Genomic DNA, 24351 nt, shown 5'->3' on the forward strand with positions numbered 1-24351 from the left:
CATCCTGACTTCAGGGTCTTCTACCTGCTGAACCATCTCTCTGGTCACACAGTGTCTTCTAATAAGCAAGCATATATTTTAACTCCTCCTGTTAAGGTTTTCTTCAGCTTCTAGGACAGTGTTAAAAATAGAACAGGGGCCGGAGAGATGGCTCAGCCTAAAAAGGCCCTTGTGTCTAAGCCTGAAAGCCTGTGTAGAATCCCAGAGCTCACATGATGGGAAGAGAAAACCAACTCCAACACACTGTCTTCTGACATCCACGTGCATACTGTAGTGTGCACATACCCCACACCCCAAATAAATAAGTGTAATATTTTAGAATACAAAGTCAGATGTGACCCTCTGAAAGTACTAATGTTGCTTTAAGAAACAAGGTCCTCAAAGGTATGTTATCAGAGAGAAGAAAATAACCCAACATTTAAATGACTACTGTTGGACTTTTTAACATAACTTGGCGAACTAGGTCTTCCCTTTTATAGTTGTACAGTTCAACTACTGATATTCTTGTTGAGCATACATTATATGGGAGAATATTTTATTAATGTTATTTTTATTAAAACAGAAGTGGTTAAATGACTATTTGATAAACTACATATACATGTTTTCCTCATATTCTTCTCTACCCTTATCATATAAGCATTTAAATATTTCATGAAATGATCGTCAAGAATGAGATTATGGCAAGTATTATTCAGTGATATATATGAAATCTTTGTAATAGTTAATCACATTTCTTTTTCTAAAACAACCTATTTAGAATGAATTGGTTGATGGTGACCTTGCCGGTGTGTACTGTGGAAATGTAGGTCAATCTCGCCTTCTGCCATGCTCCCACTGCACCGCCACACATGCCTATCATGTGCTTAAGATGTCAATAAGCACATTAAGGGGAGCATGGCCAAAGGATACGTAGGCCTATTACTTAATAATTTTTTAAATATTTAAACTCAACAATTCTCTATATTGTGAGCTCTCTACAGAAGTGAGTTCCTAGCAGCAGTGAGTAAGTCCCAGGTAACAGGTGCCAGGCATTCACGTGGTTGGCTCATCAGTTTGTTCTTTGGGCTCTGCAGTCTCCAATTCATCCCATATTTTTTTCATTTCTTAATATATTTTCTTTGCCCCAAGTTATGCCCCAATATCTTGCCATTTCTATACTTAAAAAACAAAACCAAAAAAAACCCAAAACCTGTGTTTTTTATGGGCTTCAGCCAGGATAATAAAAAGAAACATTTATTTACACTTTTTACATATTGAATCCAAGAAAAGGCCAGCTGGCCTCTCTGGTCCCTACACATCTGTGTAGTCATAATAAATGCGCACTTCGGATCTCCGGACACTTTGCAGTGATCTGATGCTTTCACTCCTAGTTCTTATGTTTGATTTCTTGAATAACCTTCTCGAAAATGACCTACACATGAAGAAATAAATTATTGGATCCAGGCACACGTTGCACGCAGACAAGAAGAGAGTCATTTCTTTGCAGTAATAGAGGATTTTGTGTGCTGATTCATCTAACAGCCTGTCCAAGTGACTGAAAGTAAAAGGGATTCTGCACAAGTGATAGGGGAGGAAGCAGGTGAAAAACACAGCCACAACCACGCGAATGCTCTGGTTGTGCTTTCGCTTTCGGCTCGATTGGCTTATGAACTGCCTGCTGGACTTGTGGATGTACCTGGATATGGCTATGTAGCATCCAATCAAAATCACCAGCACGGCCACAAACAAACAGCTGTCAACGTAGGTGACAGCCATGTGCCACTTGGCTCCCAAGGGACTTTTAAGCTTCATGCAGTCATGAATGTTGTCCTTGGTTGGCTGGCCATTGGTTAGTATGATATTTGGCAGGGACAGGATGGCCATGGTCACCCAAACGCAAATCGATAAAACTTTGGTAAAGGTTATGCTGTACATGCGGGAGTCACCAAAAGGCTTTACCACCTTCAGATAGCGATCGACACTGATGAGCCCGAGAAACACAATGGACGTATACATGTTTGCGTAGAACAGAACCGAGGTGTATCTGCAGAGGATAACCTCGAAGTACCAAGGTCCAAATCCTGCGTCCCGGACTATTCGGAATGGGAATGTCAGTGTCATTATGAGATCGGCTACCACTATGTTTTTGAGGTAAAATATGAAGCTGGTTTTATTCCTAATGTGGAAGAAGATCCACACAGCCAGGCCATTCAGCAGGATGCTTGCCACAAATATAACTAGGTAAAGCACCGGCAGGATGATGGTGTCAAATTCATTGTGAAGGGTGGAGTTCTTCTCATGGCCCTCGCTTGTGCTGTTTGCAAAGTGACTCGCTTGGCTGTACAGTTCATTACCTGCAGGAACAGAAACATTCACATTAGTACAACTGCCTCCCTTAGCGCCGAGCTGTTGTTCTGAATGACTGTAAAGATTGTCTGAAAGATTTTTTTTTTTTTAAAGTATTCATGTTTCTATTTGTGTCTGTGTAACTGTATCCTGCACGTATGCCAGCGCCAGCAGAGGTCAGAAGAGCGCCTCTGGTTCCATGGGCCTGAGGCAGTTGTGAGCTCCTGACTTGGGAGTTGAGTTCACTTGTGAAAGGAGTCCCCAGGAACTGCGAAGCCATCTCTCCAGCCTCTGTCTCCCAAGATTTAAGGAAGTACCTGGTTTAAGTTTTTGAGCGGCTAAATAACCACTGGCTTTTCCTTTCCTACATTTGAAGAACCTTTGATTCTCTGTGACTACCTACTGAAAATGAATATACGATATCCATATAAAACCCTAGTATGTAGCTCAATAGAGCTAGCAATACCTGAGGCAGAAAACTGAAGTTTCCTTTACCACAACCATTGACACAGCCCGTCCCTTTATTACTACCTAAGTTTTAAGCTCTGTGATCACTCCAAACCACAAAGTAATCGAGGAAAGAATGCAAAATTCTTAACCTCTGTGTCCTGAGGATTATGTAAGGACCATCATAATGGAAAAAACATAGAAAAGTTGTATTTTTTTCCCCTAGAAAATACAATGAGCTTCCTTCTAAAGTGACAGAAGTCCCGAGTGGTGCTAGATCTAGCTTGTGGATCCTTGTAGGTTCGTTGTCACTTTATGACAGAAGTTGTAAGGAGGTGCGGTGTTAATATTTTTGGATTATAATCATCTATACATAGTGTATACTATCTAGTGAATTTTACAGTAAAGTATTTGTCAAGTTCCAAAGACATGCAAGTCTCTGTAATCCGGTAAAACAAAACAAAACCAAAAAAACAAAAACAAAAAACAAAACAACAACAACAACAAAACCCCTGATTTTAGGTTTCTGTTAATGTTCAAGTTTGTTATCCAGAAATATATTATGGCTGAGTGGTGGTGGTGGAACACACCTTTAATCCCAGCACTTGGGAGGCAGAGGCAGGCAGATCTCTGAGTTTAAGGCCAGCCTGTTCTACAGAGTGAGTTCCAGGACAGCCAAGAAACACAAACAAACAAAAAGTAAAAATATGTATAGGCTGCCATTTTTGTTGTTATTTACGAGGTTAGATTATACCTGTTCTTACTATTATGAATTTGTGAAGTTCCTTTGCTTATTATTTTTTTTAATTCTTGGTGCATGTGATTAAAGATACCATCACACCACTCTATTATTTAATTGATAAAATGGCCTGTAGGCATTTGATTTTTGCAGTAGCTGTGAAAGGTCTGTCAGTCTCCTGTGGGAAGGCAGCATGGTGGTCACATGAGTGATGCGCAGCTCTGGTCTGTGCTGTGGACCAACGCTGCTCTTCTGAGGTCACACTGGTTTTCCAGGACTCCTCCAGCTGGGAGGTAAGCTGCATGGTGGAGTGCGGTGCAGAGTAGAGTCCCTGAGGTTGACTGTGGGAGGCTTACTGAGCGTCACACTGAGTAGCCTCCTGACTCTGCTCTCCTCCTCCCCTTTGCCTTCTGGCAGTTGATGTTCTGGAAGCTTCCTGCCTCACCAATTTCTCTCGAAGCCATTTCCTCAGTAAATCTGTAGGCTGTTTGTTTGATCAAACACATTTTGTCACCTGTGTCCGTAGACAATGTAAACTTACAAACTGATGTTTCAGATGAAAGGCTTTAAGGAAGGTCATTCCTGATTTTTTTTTTAATTCCCACTAGTTAATAATAATTTCATTTTAATTGTGTTTTTGGAATGATTTCTGTTTAGGGAACAGCATGAATTTAGCTCCTATTTGCCTACAGGGATGTTTAATATATATATTGTTTTCTTTCTTTGAAGAGGTGAAATAGAAAAGGAGTTCTAATGATTACAATCCAGAATCAGGTTCTTAAATTAGCACCTGAAACCTAAGTGTGGGTTCTTCTTCGGGAGCTGTCTTCATTTCCGGTAATTTTTTTTTTCTCCCTTTCATTCCTTTCTATGTTTTTAAAACCTGCTTTTTCTGGCCTAAATATTGCTATACAGGTTTACTAACTTAAACCTATGATAGCTTGTTCTGCAACTGATGGTGCTATTAAGCTTTACCAGTTAAAAATACCTGATTCAGCTGCCATCTCTATTACTGCTTCCAGTTTGAGATGCTGCCTTGAACATATCACTGAGGCCTGTTTTGATTTAATGCAGAAGTGCAGTCTTATCTTTTTCTGTACTGGAAGATCCCAATCAGCTTTCAAAGCCATTAAGAGCATAAAAAGTGCAGCTTCGGTGAGGTTTAGATATCTGCTTGAGTTGATTTGCCCAATTAAGCTATCAACTACCACTTACTGGGAATAACACTCTTAGGGAAACACAGGAAGCCAGTAAGTTTTAATCAGGGTACAAGTGCTCAGCTGGTGGACAAACCTTAAAAAGGAACTGCTATGCTACCTCTGGAAAAGATGGCTGTGTGTTGTAGCCATCAGATAGAGGTTGATTTTCAAAGCCGTTGGGAATGTAAATAGAATTCAGTAGCTTTACTGTTCTGGAGATGGGATATTTCAGCTCTTAGTGTTAGCAACCTGGAGTCAGCAACCCTTTGTGGCCTAGAAGAACTCATCCTTCTATCCCAGGATTCCTAGTAGATGTGTATCCTGATTACTATTGTCATGTTTCAAGGCTTAATTATATAGACAAGCACTCTTATTAAATGATAATATACCCAGCAATTATAGTTAATATTAAAGGTAATCTTCAATCAGAATATCAAAAGAAGCTGTGTTTAGTAAGAGCTCTGTCTTACAAAAAAACTAACAAGAACAAACAAACAAACAAACAAACAAACAAACAAACAAATTAACCAACCAAAAAGCAAAGCGGAATAAGAAACAAACGCACGAGCAATTTCATTTCACAGCGGTTCTTGTTCTGTTTTGTGGCTTTGTGACAATCTGCCTCTGCCTGCTGTTTGTGTTTTCTCACAATATTTGCCTTAGCTCAGGAGCAGGATTAGACTTTTGGGGTACAGGCCTTCCCAGTTCCATGGAATAAGCCTAGCCTGGTTATTACTTTATTCACAAATCACGGATTTACAACACAGCTTAAAACAAGTGAGTGGTTAGAGCCTCTTCTGGGCTATTTTACAAAATAATTTAATAGTAGACCACCATGGTACCTAAGGATCAGGATAAACCAGCTGTGTTGTGTGCTGCTGAGGGGCTCCGTAGCATAATGTGGGAAGTGTTAACGTGACTTGTTAGTTGTTGAAGTAAGTCAGCATCCTGTGCTTTCCTGTCAGCTACTCACATCGTGTCTTTTCCTCCTTGGGCCTTCAAATTACCCCAAAGTGTATAGGTTTACATCTTTGTTATTCTTACTTAGGAACATTGGTCATTAAAAGAAAAAGTCTTTTTTTTTTAAATCCAATTTGTTTCATCATGTTATTCTTTCAGTAAAGGGTGTGGCCAACTTAGTGGTCTCCTTCAATGATTAATAGCTTGGCGATTCATTAAGACAAATTAGAAATTGCTTTTAAGGAAGAACGACTGTGTTCTGCGTTTTCAAGGATGGTACCCCCTGCTCACCACAGGGCTCACTATAGAATGGTGAGTAAGAGGCCTGAGGAAGAACCCCTTTGTCAGTCTCTTGCCACAGATCCCTCTCAGATAACTTTAAACATGGACTGATAAGTGAGAAATCTACTCTCATGGATTATTTTGTTTCATGTATGACTCTGTGTCTGTGTGTTAGAGAAATCATGATTATCTGTCTTGGGAGCATATATATATGCATACCAGATATCACACTATGTGCGACTTTTAAATCAAAATTTAGCACAATTGTAAGATCTCTGTTGCACTGTTCTCGTTCAGGTGTCTCAGCAGCCACATACCATGCTGGCTGCTCCGGTTAGACTTTTCCTCATTGTCGTTTAAGTACCTAATGTGCACATTTACTCTTAGAAATCTCTCTTTATGCAGTTTTAGTGCGAGTGATGAAAGCAGTGGCACAGAATCTTAGCACTTTTGCCGTGGGTGAATCTACACTATTGCTCATTGGGGTGTGTCACTCTGACACAGCCTATTAAAGTCTCAAAATATGTCCCTGCCCTACCGACCAGATGGAGTGAAATAATAAAGTTGTATAAATTATAGGGTGTCAATTCATGGCACAGTGGCCCTTGTAGGGAGGATCATTGTCTAAACAGTTGTCCAGTCTAGTAGGTGGATGTTGCTGTTGGCCTCCTGGGGTGCCTCAGTGAACTCAGTGTAGACTATTAAATATAGAAAGTAATATGTAATTTATTTTGAGTTTAACAAATGTTTCTCAAATAGTCTGTTAATCAGTGTCCTTTTTAAAGGTAGTGTTGAGATTAACTAATGTTTAAATCTTTCTCCTCTTTTTGTTTTGTTTCGTTTCTCTGTGTAGCCCTGGCTGTCCTGGCCTTGCTTTGTAGACCAGGTTGGCCTCGAACTCACAGATATCCACCTGCCTCTGCCTCCCAAGTGCTGGAATTAAAGGAGTGTGCCCACCATTAATCACAGCAGGCTTAGTTTACCTTCGTGATGCTATTCCACATGGCCGCTATTGTATACAGAGTGAGAAATGGTCTTCAGTAACTTTTTTAGTTGGTTCTAAACTATCGCTTAGCTTACATAAGTCATGTCAAAGTACAGTTCCTTCCATCTTTGTCTTTGGCTTACTTGGTGATTTTGCAAGTGTCAGGTTGAGCCCCATTCTTTACTTGTGATGTACTGTAAGTCAAGCTGCATGTCAAGAAACACTCGGGGACAGTTGAGGCACGAATTCAGCAAAGGTTATTCCTGGTTTGATTTCTGGGGAGAAAAAAAAATGAAGCAAGGAAGAATTGGTGAGGACCTTCTCTATATACTGTTATTTTTTCAGTAAACCAACAGCAAAACAGTGTCATGTTCTGTGATAAAAAAAAAAATACTGTGGATCTGAATATCTTTTCCATAGAAGAGTAATCAATTTTTTTATGCCTTCTTTCCATAGAAGAGTAATCTATTTTTTTATGCCTTCTTTCAATTGGCATAAAGTATGACCATTTCTGTGTGGTATCATCTGGATGCCACTGTGTGACTTTAGGCAAATTAGTTAACACACCTCCTTAGTGATTCACACCTCTGAAGTGGTAATGTCAACTACAATCCCACAGGAATACAGTAAGGATTATATAAAATAATCTGCTAGGCACATTTGTGTATTTGGAAATCTCATCTTATCTGTCTAAACTTGATTTGTATATCACATCCCTTTAAAAAAAACCTGATAACACAATAAATGCATATATGATGAGACTAATGTATAGTTGCAAATGGTTAATTTTAAAGATCTAACATTGATATGTATAGGTATTTTTAAAGTAAAAATTTTAAAAAGATTTATTTATTATTTTATGCCTACATGTATGTCTGTGTATGCATGTGGACTTTAAAAAGTAGAATCTGAGCTACAGATAGTTATGAGCTGCAGTGTGGGTGCTGGAAATTGAACTTGGGTCCACTAGAAGAGTAGCCAGTGCTCTTAACTGCTGAGCTATATCTCCAGCCCATGTTTATGTGTTTTATAAACTGTGGTCCATTTAGCACTCGTGATTTCTGGGGTTCTGGCTTTGCCTATAAACTAATCAGCCGTGACCTCTAATCAGTCCACATGAGCTTTTTAGAAGTGGGCTGACAGTTCTGTTGTTGTTGAATATGGGATATTATTATCTACTATTGTTATTTATAATAAATACAGTGGTTATTATTTAGCCTGATATCAATCAATAAAAGACACAGATAACTGTTAGACCCTTTTTGTTATTGTTTTTGTTTGGGGACAGGGTTTCTCTGTGTAGCCTCCTGGACTCTCTTTGTAGACCAGATTGGCCTTGAACTCACAGTGGTCTGCGCGCCTGTGCCTCTCTGAGTGGTCACCTGTTAGATCTCAATATACCTATACACTGAAACTGGGCAGAAGATAACTTTCTAAGCTACCTTGTTAGCTCCCAGCCTCACATTCCATTCCACTTGCTTCAACTCTTCCTTGCTGGGCTACCTCCCATCCATAATTCCCATGAATACTTGCAGATGCTTTTCACCTGGGCTGCTTCTCTCCAGCGCTGACCCTCAGAGCAGGCTCCTCCCTGCCATGTGATTTTTCTTTACCCTAATCCATGATGACCTCCTTTCTCCTTCCTCCTCCTCTCCTGTGATTCTTCTGTCCTTCAAGCCTGAGAACCTTAGCTTTGCCTACTTCACATCTGCCTTGCCCAGGTGTGTAGGCAACTTTATTCAGCCAGTTAGGGATAATTTGGGAGGCCAAGTTCGCAAATGGCGGTTTTGGGTACATGATAGTATGCTTGTACAACAGTAAAAATGGGGGGCAGGGCAAGCAATTAATGTCTGAATACAAAGCACTGGACCGTGCTTAGACACTCTGTCAAAGCTGTCGAGACTCAAATATACCCGAAAATATCTTCCTCCTAAGTAGATTTCCATGAAGGGTTTAATATCATTTGAATATTTGTCTTACTTGTTTTGCTTTGTGAAAACCCAAACAAGTAAGCATTAGGCTAGAAGAGAATTATTTAACTGGGTTTGTATGTTGGATTGGATGTGTGGTACATTTGTGTAAATTACTTTTCTGGCCTTCAGATGCTTTACAGAAAGATGAGCAGAAAGCATATGCAATGCGGTGTTACGTGTTTTGAAAATTTATTTTCTGTATCCTCCTTTTACAACCAGGGCTGTGTAGAGTCCCTAGCCTTCTCTTAGGAATCGACAAAACAGAGAAGACCATCAGGAGAACTGTTCTGGGAAGCGTGTAGTTAAAGTAAAATATACATTTGAGCAGTTTGCTTTAAGGGAAGTTGCATTGTTTCCTATGAAATGAAACCATGTGGGACTTTCATGTCCTCTCGCTGATGCTGTTCTCCTGCACGAAGCTGCCAAGATCCTCCAAGTACTGTCCTTCCCACAGATCGCACGTGTGGCTTTTCCCCTGTGTATTTGCTGAGCTAGCAGGAGGAGCAGTGCAGGCCAAGTGAGTCATGGCATGTGCAGTGAGTGGAGACATGCCTGTGGCTGGCCTCTTCGCCCCTGTTTGCAGCGTCACATACAGTCAAGTGTTGAGCATGGTGGTAGATAGAAGAAGATTTGTTTTTGTCTTGTTTTCCCTCAAGTTTCAATTCCATCTAAAGCCAGCTTTTTGGAGAAAGTATACAACTTCCTCTTCCTCTTGGATAGTTCTAGTACCTGGGATGTAGCTGTCTTCAGAAGAAACTTTTTTGGTTACTAGAAGATAGAAGATTAGGGATTTAAATATCTTTTTTTTTGGAGTGCTGACCCTTTATTCTTTTTAATGTAAAGCAAGGAGGCACAACCTTACTTTTTATTACCATATTGCTCTTTCCTGAAATCCTGAAATGGGAAAACCATTTTAACAAACCTCTGGGACCAAAAACAAAAAACAAAAGACAAAAACCCCTTTAATTTTAGCCATTTCTGTTCCCAGATCATACAGTCTTCCTTTTCCTTTTCCGGGTTCACTTTCCTTAGGCCCCATCAGTAGCAGTGAGAAAGATGGCAGACAGTTAGCCAGTGGGCACAGAGAGAAGTGTCAGTAGTCTAAGACATTTCCATTTCACTATTCTAAAGGAATATCTGTGTTCAGAATGTGTGGAGAAGTTTTATAAGTTCCTGTTCAGAATACTATCCAATTAAGAAAGAAAGATTTGTCTAGCTAGACATTTCACCACCAGAACTGAAACAGATGGTCAGCACCTTTGTAGTTGCACAAAGATCAGAGAGCATCACAGGGCTGACCAGCTGTTGAGAAGCAGTCGTAGGGACAGTGGAGTACACACAGGGGTGCCAGAGGCATTGGGATTACCAGAAGACAGTGGTGCCATGGAGACCAAAAAGAGCACTGTAGAAAGGAAGATGTGTGACTGCACTCGTCCTGTAGGGAAGTCAAATGACAAAGAACAGCAGCCCAGGACCATTCACCTGTGCTGGGATCCTGGTAGAGGAGGACAGGTAAAGGAGGCAGTAGGACACAAGCCTGGTGACCCAGGGCTGAGTAATGCTGCTATGGTAAGGAAACCATTGCTGACAGTTCTTTCCTTTAGCTGTGACTGTAATGGGAAGGAGAAAGAGAAAGCTGGAGGTGAAGATGGGTAGAAATCAGTTTGCATTATTGAACTGCTTTTATGGCTAATGGAAAATTTCTTAAGCATACTATTTAATCCTTGTCATTGTAAAATTATACTCTCCCAGTGTGAATAAAAGAAAACAAGCAAGCAAGCAAATAAACAAAACCCAAACAACTTGTCCTCCTATCTAGCCATGGATCGGGATGCCATGATAAAGTGTTAAAAACAAACAAACAAACAAAACAAAACAAGGATTTGGCTGACTTTCAGCTTTGTTGCTTTTCAGTTTCTTGACTCTCCCTTCTGTCAAATATAAAAGGGAAAAAAAAAACGAGGTGCCATTTCACATAAAAGCCAGAATAGCTTCCTATGGTTGTTTTCTTACTGTACAAACATGAACACAAAATTTTACTAAAGAGATGGACAGCAAGGCACAGGGTGAGCTGAGACTGTTGTGTGGTGTGTTACCTCAGCTGTCTTTCAGGAATTGGCTGCTAGCTTCCTTTTCCTTCCTGCTGTCCCAGCCTCATCTGTCTGGCTACCACTTTGCCCTGTCTGCATCTCCGGCCTCTCTTGAGTGCTTACTATGCTGTGTGCCCTGGAGGCTCTGCATGTCCTGGCAGTCACTGCTCCTCATAAAGATTGCTTCAGGTGGAGTGAAGGGCTCTGTTCCAGACGAACTCATTCATGGGTGGGACTCCCTTCCTGCCTCTTACTTCTCTCCTAGCTGACAGTTGATGAAACCACGGAAGAATGTGGTGTCTGCGGTTGCCCCACATTTCACAGCTGTTTGGGGCTAGATGGTATTGGTGCTTGTAGACCTGCTATCTTTAGCCACCCACTGGTACCATGCTTTGGCTAGTTGGCTGTGTCTTTCTGTTGGCTATTTTTAAATGAGGGTGTAGGGCAAGGGCTCATGTATGTGCTTAGTACCCTTTGCTCTTAGACTTTTGAATGCAGCGCTTTTCTAGAACAGTCCTATGACCTAAATATTTTATCCTCCTAGCCCTGTAGGAAGATAAGTTGAGAGACTCTACTTGACTTGCCGCGCTTCACATAGCAAGTGATGGGTATGGCTGGGATTCATGTCGAGTCTGACAAAAGCTGATCAAGGGTCTTTCTGTTATATTGTGGTACGGTCAAAACGAAGAATAATTTTGTTCATTTCCGCTTGGAGGGCAGGAAGGTGGAGGGGGGTACTGGGTAGAGGGGCAGCTCTGTCTTTCTGCCAGACACATGAAGGAACTGCTGATCTCTCCAGCTGGAATCTAGTTTTCTTTGGCATGAATACTGGTACATGTGTCAGGAAGCATCACAGAAGAATCCGGATGGGATCTTGAGCCCTCCTCCCTCCCCCCCCCCCACCCCCCCCCCCACCCCCCGATCCGACAAGAGCTTCTGCAGAGCAGGAACACTGGGAATTGGCCACCTCGTCCTGATGGGAGGGGACTCCTGCCCTCAGGTGCTGGCACTCCAGCCTACAGCCTCTTGCTTGTACAACCCTGGGTCCGCTGCTGTTCTCATTTACTCTTCTGTGGCTACACTGGAACTACAAATATTTTATAGTTTTATTCTCCCGGCCCCAATTCCTGATTTCTCTTGCATTAGTCACTGTCACTTAGAATGCTGTAAAATCGCACCAGTCCTTTAGCCACCAGGGGGAAAAATGAAGGCAAAAAATCATATGTTTGGTACCTAGGAGGTGATTCCCGCCCCCTTGTGCTGCTGAGGGCTCCCCTGGGGGCTTGTGCAGACCGCCTGGCTGGTGGGCACTGAGTTGTGTCTGAAATTCATACCTAAGACTTCACTCTTGACATGTCAGAGCCCGACTTAGGCTTGGTCCTCTGCTGTGACCTTTTAGTGATCCCAATCCTACTGTTGAGCTGCTTTTATGATTGGAAAAGTGGGTGTCCTGCTCAAACTACGTAACAAGTTGTGGAACAGAGGCCAGTGTTGGAGACAGACCTTTGCTGCCTGGTAGAGGACGGGACTCCCAGAGGGCCTCATCATATGGCACCTTGAACTGCTGCTGTGGCCACTCAGCTTTGTAGTCCACACAGCCCTGATCTGCTCTCAAACTTGTTAGGTTGGATCTCAGCCTGGGTGGGGAGCTGCTCCTTCAAGCCAGGGAAACTCCCTCTTAGGGGAGGAGGAGCCTGCACGTGTGTCCTGCTGGGCCACAGCTATGGGCTTCACAAATTGCATTCTTGTTCACCTGGTCACAGTCCTAAAGTTGAATGCCTGGTAAAGGCTTCTTCCCGAAGTGCAGTTGCAGCTAAGTTTTCAGACTTGGTGCTGGTGAGCTCAAGTGACAGGATGTGTCTTTGCCTTTCTTAGTCTCTACTTTGCTGTTTGCCCTCAGGGCAGTCACATCTGTTAATTTTTGTTCTGACATGTTTTTTACTTTCTTGCTGGAAAGTGCACTAAGCCTGCCAGGCATTCAGGAATACTGGTGGGGGCCTGCACTGCAGTGGTAAAGATAAAAGAACACAGAAGCCCCAGGCAACAAGCCTCTGTGGAAAGGAAAAAAATCTGTCTTAAATTCTGGAATCATATAACCTAAGAATATTTTCCAGTTTATTGGGGATATGACTGAATTACTAAATATAAATATTTTCAAAAAGTTTATATAATAAATAGCACAACTGAAGGTCTTGGGAAAAAAAAAAAGAAAGTTACCTGACTGCTTCTAAGTCTCCTCTTTTTGTAATGGAACTAGGTCACCATATGTGAGCTTTTTGTTATTTACATTAATGGACCCAGTTTCCTAACCCTAGAGAACATTTTCACTTTGTTTTTTCCCCTGGTTTCCATTAACAGTTTGAAAATTCCAAAGTGAAGTCTCTAACTTGAATTGAATAGATATTATACTTTTTGTCATTATCAAATCTTTTTTTTTTTTTTTTTCCCCTTCTTTTTCTCCCCTCACAGAAACCGAATACCACATCCTCACAGGTACATATGGGTGAGAGAGTAGAACTCCTTTCTGTGACCAGTATTTTATTCCTTTCTGGGCTCTTTTTCCCCACCCTTTATCCCCTCACTTTCAGCCCCTATCAGTAGATAGGAGAGAAAGAAGTATTGTGGGGGGAGAGAGAAAGAGATTTTTCTTCTTGTTTCTTTTTTGCTTGTAGCTGCTCTTTGCTACTTTGTACATTCTTTTTCCCCACCCTTGATACCCCAGGTTTTACCCTCTATCACCAGACAGGACAGAATGAAGGACAGAGGGGAGAGGGAGAGAGATAGAGATCCCTGAATCTAATTTCTTGTTTCTTCTTTGAGCACAACTACTAACAAACCTCAACCACCACCCCACCCCACCCCACCCGCCCATACAAACAACCACCATACACCCCACCTATTGAGGTTCTAGCATTTATATACACCCTCTGAAAAATTCCCAGAATTCCAAACGTCACACAATCACAGAAACTATCTACAGCTGGCAAAACCACACCTCTGGCTAGAGCAAGATGCAAATCATAGTCTGCTGTTGTGGACAGTCCCAAGCAGCAGCTTATTCCCACACCTAGGATTAAAATGAAAACATATTATATTTCTGTTTTTTCAAAGAACCCTGAATTCCAGAATCGCCACTACACCTTTCATGTTATACATTTATAAGTAATTCCTTCTTAAGTATATTTTCAAATGTATAGTACTTTTTAATAATCATAGTATGCTTCTGTTTCTATTATAAGCATAGTAACTCCCAGCTAGAATTGAAGCCTCATTGTTTAATATGTCCTACATCTATTTCCATCTGCCCCTGCCCACCTGCCCTTTGGCAGTTCTAGGGTACCCCCCCCCCCCACACACACACACAAGGCCTTCTGTCCAGGGACTCCCTTCTCTCTTTTGTCTGCTAGGTAAGTTATTGGTATTTTTAAAAGTCTGACTCATCTGTTTCCCCTTCTTGATGTCTTCCCTGTTCGTGCACCATGTAAATGCTTTTAGGTGCCCGTGTTGCTTCTTGATGGCCCATTCCTCCAGCTGTGTATTACATTTTAGTGGTGCTCTTGGCTGCCCACGTGTTCCTGGAGCCTTCTGATTTGAGGGTCTAACCAGGATATCTGAAGGCACGGTGTCATTGCTCAACAAACATTTTACTTAAAATGTTAGTTTTGGCCTGACCTAATCTCATGTAGGTGGCATCTGCCGTTCCTCCTGTTTCCCTGTGGATATCTTCTGCCTTTCTAAAGGAAAATACAATGAAGGAGGATCTGAGGGAGCAGGAGAAATGGCAGTCTTCAGAAGAGCTTATGTGAGGAGGCCTTATCAGACAGACCCTGAGCCAGCTGTGCCTCTGGCCAGCTCACTGTGGAGGGATTGCAGATTTAAAGGCTGGTAGTCACTCTAGGCGATGATGATAAGAGCAGTGAGCCAACTATAAGAAGGAACAGTCCCTGAATGGTAAGAAAACAAAGCCAGCAGCCAAGGAGTGTGGAGCATAATCGGCAGGGGGCTGGGGAGGGGACAACTGAGTGAGTTGGGTGTGTGGTCTGAGCTGCAGGAGCAGCTACTTTCACACCCTGGGTTAATGGCACTCATAAGTCCATTGCAGCAGGCCATATGATTGATTGGCAGATGGGCATTAAATTCTGTTTTTAGATGGGGCAGACAAAATAGAACTTGTGTGTAGGTTACAGCTCGGGACATGTAATTTCATGGGGGAGGGCACTCCTTCCCATTTCTCTTCTTTGTTTTTTTTTTTCTAATCCTTATAGGATCTAGAACTTAGTTGGCTGACACCTATCCCAAACTTCCTCTTTAGTTTTAATCAATTTCCTCTAATTTGATGTCACTTCTTCCTTTAATTGAAATTAATAAGCCTTTAAAAAATTGGATAATATAGAGAATTTTACAATCTAGATGCTATATCATAAATGGTCTGAAATTTATTTCAGAATCTCCAAGCTCTCTTTTTCCACTGGTGCTGACATATCAGAGTGGGCCATAAGAAGGTACTTGTATTGGTCCAAATGCTATTTTTAAATGGTTCGACCTATATGGTACTAGGGAAGTTTTGAAAGTTCAAACCTTGTCAACTAGGGAGGAAGAAGAGGAAGTTTTCATTAAAGCAATAGGAAGAAGTAGCAAGGCAGCACCTTCAGATGAGCCAGGGGCTGGACTCCACCATGTTGTTTTTTTCCGCCTCTGCAGAATGGCCTTGTCTGCACTGCACTTTGTGTCCCCATTTGCAGGCGATGGGCCTTTGTGCCTCAGTACTCAGTACTGCCCAGTCATTGTTTGAGGACTCATGGGAGAAGGTTCTTTCTAACCTCTCCATTGAGAATGTTGTTTTGTCAGGATTACAATGAGGTGATCGACATTGAATTCTTTATCTCTGATTCCTATATAGGTACAGTTGCCTTCAGTCGTCCCTTTGTCAAATAGATGGGGCTGAGTGAATTTGCTGAGCTCACCTTCTCATGTTAGTTTAAATTTCCCACCATTTTCTTTCCTAATTTCCCCCTTTTATCTCTGTCATCTCTCATCTTTACTGTGCGTGAAGAGTTTATTTAGGAATGTGTGAGTGTGGGCTTGAGCATACATGTATGTTCTATGTTACAGGTTGACATTGAATGTCTTTCTTGGTTATTCTCCACTTTATTATTTTAGACAGGTTCTCACCGAGGCTGGGCTTTACCAATTTGCCTAGCCTGGCTGGGAGTGCCAGTAGATTCACCTAGCTTTGCCCTGCAGTGCTGGTACTCCTGCTACCATGCCTGGCCTTTTATGTGGGTTCTGGGAGTCTGCAAGCAGTGCACCAGGTGATCATCTTCCCCTCCCCCTTTCTTATTTAAATTTCATTTGGATATTCCTTATATTGAGCATCTCTGTAAAGGACCTCATGTCTGTCCGTTTGTCTTTCTGTTCTCTCTCTCTGTCTCTCTGTCTCTCTCTCTGTCTCTCTGTCTCTCTCTCTGTGTGTGCACGCGCACAAGCTTGTGTGCTTGTGTGTCTGTGAATACATACATACATTCATACATACATACTTACATACAATATGTAGGTACATATGCATGTAAATATGTACATTTGGACCAGGCAGAGTTTAAATAAATTGGATTGCACAAGATTGAGTTGTTTATAGAAGAGGAGAAGGGAACAGCCAGCTTGGCATAGGCATCGTTTCTGATAGGAGCTGGATGAGGTAGAGATATTTTAGCTTTGTCATACTGGGACAAACTCTGAGGTAGTTAATTCCTGGGAGTCTCTTTCAGATTAGAAAGGGTAGGGAAGCCAAAGCCAGGGCGGGGGTGGGGGTGGGGTGGGGAGAGGCTTAGTGTACCCTGGCATGTTTCTCTCAGGTACCTCAGTTTTTAATGCTTGAAATGGCTTTTGCAAGGGCTGGTTAATTAATTAGTAGCTGTCTGATCTGTGATTTCATATGGACTGTAAACAGAGAGGCAGCACTGTGTCCCAACATCATTTTGGATATTGTTGTTTACCGACTAGATACCATTTCTGGTTTTCAAGAGAAAAAATTAAGTATTACATTGGTGACTCTAGGCATAGAATTGATAGGATTGTGATGGGGTTTTGGTTGTTTTGGGAGATTACTTATGCAGTATTTTTATTGTTGACACCATAAAGTAGAATGAATGCTTTAGGTGAGAGGGTAGAGGGAATGTTGATGTTTAACAAATATTTACTGCTGAGTTTCTTCAAAGCGATCACAATGGTCTCTGCTGACCCTTTGATGGAATTACATCTTTCAGATGGCACTGGTATGCCACTGTGCCTTTACTATACATGTTCGCTATTTTTAAGCAGTATTTGATCTTCATTTAATTATTTGTTTTACCACACTCTCTTGGATATACGACTACTTTTCTTCTTCCTCATTGTACTTGCAAACTCACAGATTATTAATAAAACTGGAAATAAATACAGCTGTAATTATCTTTTTCAGTTGTTTCAGCAAGCATCTTACAGACCTCATTGATAACACACTATTAGACTTAAAATAACACCGTTCTCAAAACCAGCAATAATTAACAATTCTGATTCACTGCAAACCATTATCTTGCATAATATTTTGATCATGTCTTTAAAATACAGCCGAAAACAACAATAACAGAATAATAGCTAGAGTGACCTTAAGACACTGCTTGTTCTTGTAAATCCTGAAATATGGCCGTGTACCTAATGATGAGACGTCTTCTTAATGTGCCTGGCTTTTCTAACATCTGGTGAACATACCGAAAATGGTTAATTTTCTGCCCCTTTTGCAATCTCTGAATCTGGCAATTATGAGAAGGAGTGGATTTGGAAAGGCAGGTCACTCACCCCAAAGAAAATGGCAGCCCTCAGCTTTTTGCACCTAGAGGCAGCTGATGTTCTCAGCCCGAGAGCCACATGCTCAGTACTGTGATCTGTGGGAATACACCAGCTTCCCTGTGGACATTTTTATTTCTTTGGCTCTTTTGGAAGCTCCTTTGATACACGGCTATTTCATTTGTTGTTGTTTCTCATATACTGACCTTGCTGTGGGAGCTGCCAGAGTCATTTTAAACAAAGGATATTAATTAAAAGATAGCTACTTAACTCACAGATTTAAAAAAGTAGAATTTCACCCAGTGTATGTCCTCCAGAGAGTTACCTAGTTTGATCACAGGATCTAACCTGTTCAGGCTTCAGACAAACTGTCAAGCAGCCCAGAAGCCTATGTTTCGGTCCTAGGCACAGGGTTCAGCAAGTGAGCTAATGCTTTCATGTGCCTAAGTCTTCTCAGCTACTTTGCATATATTTTAATGGATTCAAAGGACACCAGGCTCTTTATTACAGCTGTATTTACAGGGATAAGTTACCTAAGTGCTCCGTCAGCGCTGTGCAGATGTCCGCACAGGGTTGTATGAGGCATTGCCATGACACAGACCCTTCATAGGCACTCTAAGAGATCTTCTTTTCTGACTCCTCCAGTTGGAGAAGTTGAGGCTTAGAGATGTTCTGTCAGCAAATCTGTACAGTTGGTGCTACAGGGCCACATGTTCCCTTTAGTCCTGCCCCTGAGGGGTACAGCCTGGCTGTGGATATGTAATTCTGAAGCCTGTGTTCTCTACACCTCTCCCTCCTACAGTCGCTTCCAGGTTAACTGCTTTTCAGCTCAGACTGTAATCTGGTACTTCCTTTGAGATACCTTGGAAGTGCTACCTTCATGGCATATAGAAAATGCTCAACACAGCTAGATGGTCTTAAGTACCCATGCAGAGAATCAATAGCTAGTAGTGAGTTTAGACAAAACTGAAAAGGAAAAACAAAACAAAACAAAACAAAAAAACAAAAACACGTGTGGGTGAAAGCAGGCTGACTGCAGCAGGCAACTCGTCTCAAGAGTTTGGTTTTCACTTATCACTGGCATGCTGCCTGCGCCTGTTTGCTCTGCTTGCAGCCCTGTGAAGGATCTGCTACGTAGGAATCGCTAATGGAGGCTTAAGATGATATCTGCACTAAGCACGGTGTAATTTTTTTTTAAAATGTTTAAAGACCTTTTGTTAGAATTTGAGAGAAAAACCCACAGGACTAGCAGAAGTAGATGGAAAAGGAGCTGAGGGGAAGTCTCTTGTTGGGTCAGTATTTACAGAGGGGAAGGGAGAAAAGGAAATGTGCTTTCCAGTTGGAGAAGAGGGTGGGGTGAGAAGTGCTGATTTGCAGATAGCTACAGTGTTCTTCCTGAAGTTATTATGGAATAAAATGTTCATATTTGGCTAGCAAAGTGTGTGAGTAAAATGTAAAGTATCCTAGTTTGGTACTGGATAGAGAACAGATGTTCTGTTCTCCTGCTGTTTGCCATAGAAAAGAGGTAGCCCGTTTAGGAATCATGGCCAGGTGAGATGGAAGCCCGCTTTAACTACTGGCCTCAAACTGGAAGCTCGAGTCACCATCTGTGCGCACGCTGACGTCAAGTTTTATCTGGCATTTAACAGCGGGGCCATGTTTCCCTGCTGTCTGTGCCTTGAAAGTTTACAACTTTCAGAGCTGCAGCTGGTCCCTGTGTTTGCACAGGTTAGGTCCCTTCCTAACCATGATCCAGGGAGCAAACAGTACCAGTGTGCGCCTCTATCTTACAAAGCAAGAATCAGAGACACAAAGAGGTCATGATTCGTTTAGCATCACGGGGCTGGCGAGGGGCAGAACTGGAGAGGAGCCCCCCCCCCCCACCCCATTGCCTCCACTCAGGCTCCTCTAAGGAATGCTGGCGTGTTTGTCTGAGCCTGGGCTTCTTTGGTAACCAGCCTCCACACCTTAGCCTTCCACCTGGTCTGTGGGACGCTAGAGGTCTAAGGGAATTTCAGCGACTCTCTAGCTAATCCCTTCATTTTACCCGAGAGGAGAGGCACTGTCAGCCATTCTGCCCAGTTATTTTGCTGAGCCCCAAGTTTTCTAACCTAAGCCAAACTCCAGTTCCTGCCCGTGCTCCGCAGAACCCAGAAGGTGACCACTGGGGTTTCACCTCACTGCTCTTCCTTCATCATCCCTTTTAAATCTTTGTGGATCTTCAGAGATTTTCATACGTTATTTTGGTTTTTCCTCCAGCTTTTTTGTTTGTTTGTTTGTTTAAGATCATTCAACGAGTGGATGGTCATTTTAGTGTCTTGTGTTATCTTTCTATGACAGTTTCTTAGACATAGTGTGAAATATGTTTGTTTCTTAAATATGAAGCCATAAGGTATCAAAAAGAAAGCAAAGCAGGCTTTAGCTTTCCTCTCCCACACCCCCAAAGCAGTAGTCCTTCTCAGTCACACATCTCCTCATCGTCTGTGCTTAGCGATGCCCCCCCCACCCCCAGTCTCCATCCTTAAATATAGAACTCAATGATTAGATTGCCCCTCGGTCCCTTCTCACAGCATGGGCACACCTGCAAAGCAAGGCCAGCAACAGCCTGAAGTGAAGATCCTGCAAAGGGATGAGAGGATGTGTCCTCGACTCCGAGTTTCACAGAGGCAGAGACGCTCTCAGGGGCAAAGACAAGGAACAAGACAGCAAGCAACTCAGCATCCGCCTCACCTGCGGATCTCAAGCCAAGTCTGCTGATGTTCTCGGTGCTCACCAATTAGACTCAAATTTAAACAGTGAATGAAAACTTTGTAAGAAACGGTTAGTAGGAGGCGTACTGTGAGAGAAGATTGAACTGGAGAATGCGATATAAAGTTCTATCGTAGGTAAAATCTCACATTATGAGCCAGAAAGCTACTCTGCCAAAAGCCCATCCGCCTCTTCAAGTCCTTATTTAGGAGAGGTGAACCCTGCCTGCTGGCTTTCTACTCCCCTCTGGAGTAAGCGCTTGCTAAGGAGGAGGTTGCTGGGGCGCATGGTCTGGCTGCTGTTGGCCTGCTTCTGAGCTGCTTGGCAGTCTTCTCGGGACTTCTGCTGACATGTTTTAACATGATTGCTTTAAGGCTTCAGTGGGAGGATTGCCCTGTGCTTTGCTCTAGAGTGAGAAAACCGTGATTCTTTCTACCAAAAAGAGACATTAAAAAGTTATCTTCTCTTTTCATCACCTTTAAAGTACTATGCATAAAAGCGTTGGGTATTGGGGAACAGTGATACAAGGCATCTTGTTTCTTTCACTTAATGAGGTAAACGTGGTTTTAAAAAATGTGTTTTCACTAGATAGTCGTGACTCCCAACACATTTCCCCTTTTTGAGGCACAGCCTCTGCCTGCCTGAGCTGGGCAGTAGAAAGCACAGTGGCCTCCGTCTTATTCAGCCCTCATTCCAACTTGTGACTTTTCCCTCAAAACTCCAGTTTAGAAAGAAGCACCGTATTCTTAACTGGTGCTGTATGCTATCAAACATTGCTTTTAAGAGAATGGAAAACAAACTAGCAAACAAACAAGCAAAAAGATAAAACCACTTCATTTACCTTTCATTGTGGTGGCCGGCTGGCTGTTCCCTCGATATGCTGCCTTTTTCAAGTTGAATCAAGCTCTTCATGTCTTCAGCCTCAAAACTAAGGTAGTCAGGAAAATGGATTTTCTAGTAGAGCATTGGAAATTAGCATTTTTTTGTTTTGTTTTGCCCTGTGAGAGAAGATAGGTGGGTGTTCTGCTGCCCTGTGGAGATGGTCCTTTGGGGCACCTTTCAGACCGACCTGCACACGAACAACTGGAGTAACTTGCTCGCTTGCTGATGTATATGACTCACATTGGAGAGGGAGATTTGTAGACTGGAGAAGAACATTTCCTGGACCGACAGGAATCTGGGGTGATTCACCTGAAGGCGCCCAGAGGGCCGGTCAGTGTCAGAGCCCAGGGTGAGGAGTGCAAGATGAAGCCTCAGGGTGGTCTCATTAACCAGCTCTTATGTTCAGGTCTGTGTAGGTGTTTTATTATTAGGTTTTCTAATGCTACATAGAAAATAATGTATTCTATCACTATTTGCCGGCTAACTTCAACATTAAGAGAAATAAGAATTTGTTTGTTATTTATTTATTTCTCGTCTATTCTTATTTGGAGTAAGAACTATTTCAAACGCCACATACACTGGGCATATGTGTGCGTGCGTGCACGTGTGCATGCGTGCGTGCGAGTATGTGTGTGCATGTGTTGCATAGTGTATGCACACTAACAGGCTCTTCAGGCTCAAAAGTTAATGCTTTTACCCATGGAGCCATCTTGATGGCCCAAGAATATAATTTACTAAAGGGAACTCCTTCAGAGCACTCTCGCAAATTACTTTAGTGAGACTAAATGCATTTGTAGTATTAACTGATAACTTTGAAGACTCCAATTTAAGCTTTTATTCCAGTCTAATAAAAATCTGCAGAACAATTTTTACAAATATGCACAAATAATACTAAAAATATTTTAAATTGAGCTTAGAGGACAGGAGCACTGATGTATCTTGAATGGCATTCTTTCACAGAGAATAATTCCTTAAAATTATTTTTTTGTGGGCTGGATGTGATGGCATACAGTATTCTGGAGGCAGAAAGGCAGCTGTCTTTCCTGAGTTGGAGGCCAGCCTAGTCTACATAGTGAGTTGTGGACCAACCAGGGCTACATGCTGAAACCTTGTCTCCTAAATATATAAATAGAAAAACAGGAAATACATTTTAAATATTGTTTTCTATATTTTTTTTATCATTGGTCTATTTTTAAGATAAGATGTCTATTTGTTAACATTTGATCTTAAACATCCTATGAAGCTCAGCTTGGCCCTGAACTCATGATTCTCCTGTGTGTTAGGATGACAGGTATTCACCACCTTACCTGGCTTATTTATTTTATTTTTTAAAGAGCAATGACAAATTTGTGTTATCAAAATAAAATTTAATTTGTGAATATTTTCAAAACTTTCAGATTAAAAACTTCAGTGTTAGCCAGGCATGGTGACACAGGCCTTTCATCCCAGCACTTGGGAGGCAGAGGCAGGCCAATCTCTGTGAATTCCAGGCCAGCCTGGTCTACTGAGTGACTTCCTGGGCAGCCAGGGCTATGTAGAAAACCCTGTTTCAAACAAAGTAACCAAAAACTAAGAACAACAAAAACCCCTTAATTTTTCTTCCATGTAATGTTTAAACAAATTAATAAGAGTTTTGCCAAAGGATACCAGGCAGTGAAGTTCCTGAGGTAAAGGCCCTTGCCCCCAGGCCCGATGACCACCTGAGTTTGCTCCTCAGTACCCACACCGGGGATGGAGAGCACTGGTTACTCTGCTGACTGCCACATCTGTACTGGGGCGCATACTTCCCTGTTCTCAGCTACTCCCAAAATAGATCAGTGTGATACAGTGTTATGAGAAAAATTAACTAAATGAGTTAAAAAAAAAAAAAAAACCAACACACCCTATTGTTATCATAGATGAAGTGAAATAGAAATATCAAGTAGAGATATTCTAAAGTTGATAAATCCGTCAGAGATTTAAAGCTGCATTCAAATTATGCATGCCTTGTATGTTTTAGTAGGTTCTCCTTCTGTGTTTTACAGGAAAAATGAACGTGTTAAATGACCAAATTTGTATTGTTGACCTATTTTTTTCTTTGCTGTTTTCTAAACAAGTTATTAAACATACATACATACATACATACATACATACATACAAAAACCCCAACAACAAGGACAAAGCTAGATGTTTGCCTTCTGTGTAAGGCATGGCATTACCAAGGGTAGTAGCTGGTCCTAGGAAAAGACTCCAGGTAAAAATGAAGACAGCTTAGTCTTATATAAGGGAAGAAGTTTCCAGATTTATAAGCACCCTTTTGCTTAGACTTAAGCCTCTGCCAAGTATTTATACTTGCATGGATTTTGCCTGCAGCATCTGGAGCCACTTCCCTGCATTTTGAGCCAGAGGGGTCGCTGCCTGTAGACCTTGTTTGGGGACACCGGTTCATTTTTGAAATAAATAAACTCTTTGCCATCTCACACCATGATCTGTAGATAGTAAGTAATGTGTTGTTCATGATTTGACATCTTGTTGCCAGAGTGGCAGGTCACTTGAGAGCTTCAGTTCAAAGGGAGCTCATCGCCTATAGCCCCCTTAGAGGAGTGAGCAGTGACCTTCTCTGCAGGTTCGGAGCTTTTCACCCACTTCAGTTTTGTCTGAAATCATAGTAGACCATATGTATTTGGCAGGCTTCTGTGACAAGATAAAAAGTTCTGTTGTCTGTCCCAAATTAAAAACATCTGTTACCTGGGTTGATTTTTGTCTTGTTTGGACCATGAAAACACACACACACACACACACACACACACACACACACTCTCTCTCTCTCTCTCTCTCTCTCTCCACACACACACACACACACGCGCGCGCGCGCACACACACACACACACTCACTCTCTCTCTCTCCACACACACACAC

The 24351-nt window shown here is 42.0% G+C and overlaps 2 protein-coding genes across 2 annotated transcripts in view; one reads left to right on the forward strand and one right to left on the reverse strand.

The window, feature by feature from the left end:
• Med12l (mediator complex subunit 12L) overlaps positions 1–24351 on the forward strand; it is a 309618-nt gene that overhangs the window by 172621 nt on the left and 112646 nt on the right. The window lies entirely within an intron of this gene.
• On the reverse strand, positions 1188–21711 carry Gpr87 (G protein-coupled receptor 87). The gene is made up of 3 exons (XM_051157200.1): positions 21412–21711; positions 7081–7212; positions 1188–2333 (listed from the first exon to the last, which is right to left on the reverse strand). The coding sequence occupies exons 2-3, from the start codon at positions 7112–7114 to the stop codon at positions 1291–1293; spliced, it is 1077 nt and encodes a 358-aa protein (XP_051013157.1). The 5' UTR covers positions 7115–7212; positions 21412–21711; the 3' UTR covers positions 1188–1290.

This window comes from Acomys russatus, chromosome 15, assembly GCF_903995435.1.
Source record: "Acomys russatus chromosome 15, mAcoRus1.1, whole genome shotgun sequence".
Classification (NCBI taxonomy): Eukaryota; Metazoa; Chordata; class Mammalia; order Rodentia; family Muridae; genus Acomys; species Acomys russatus.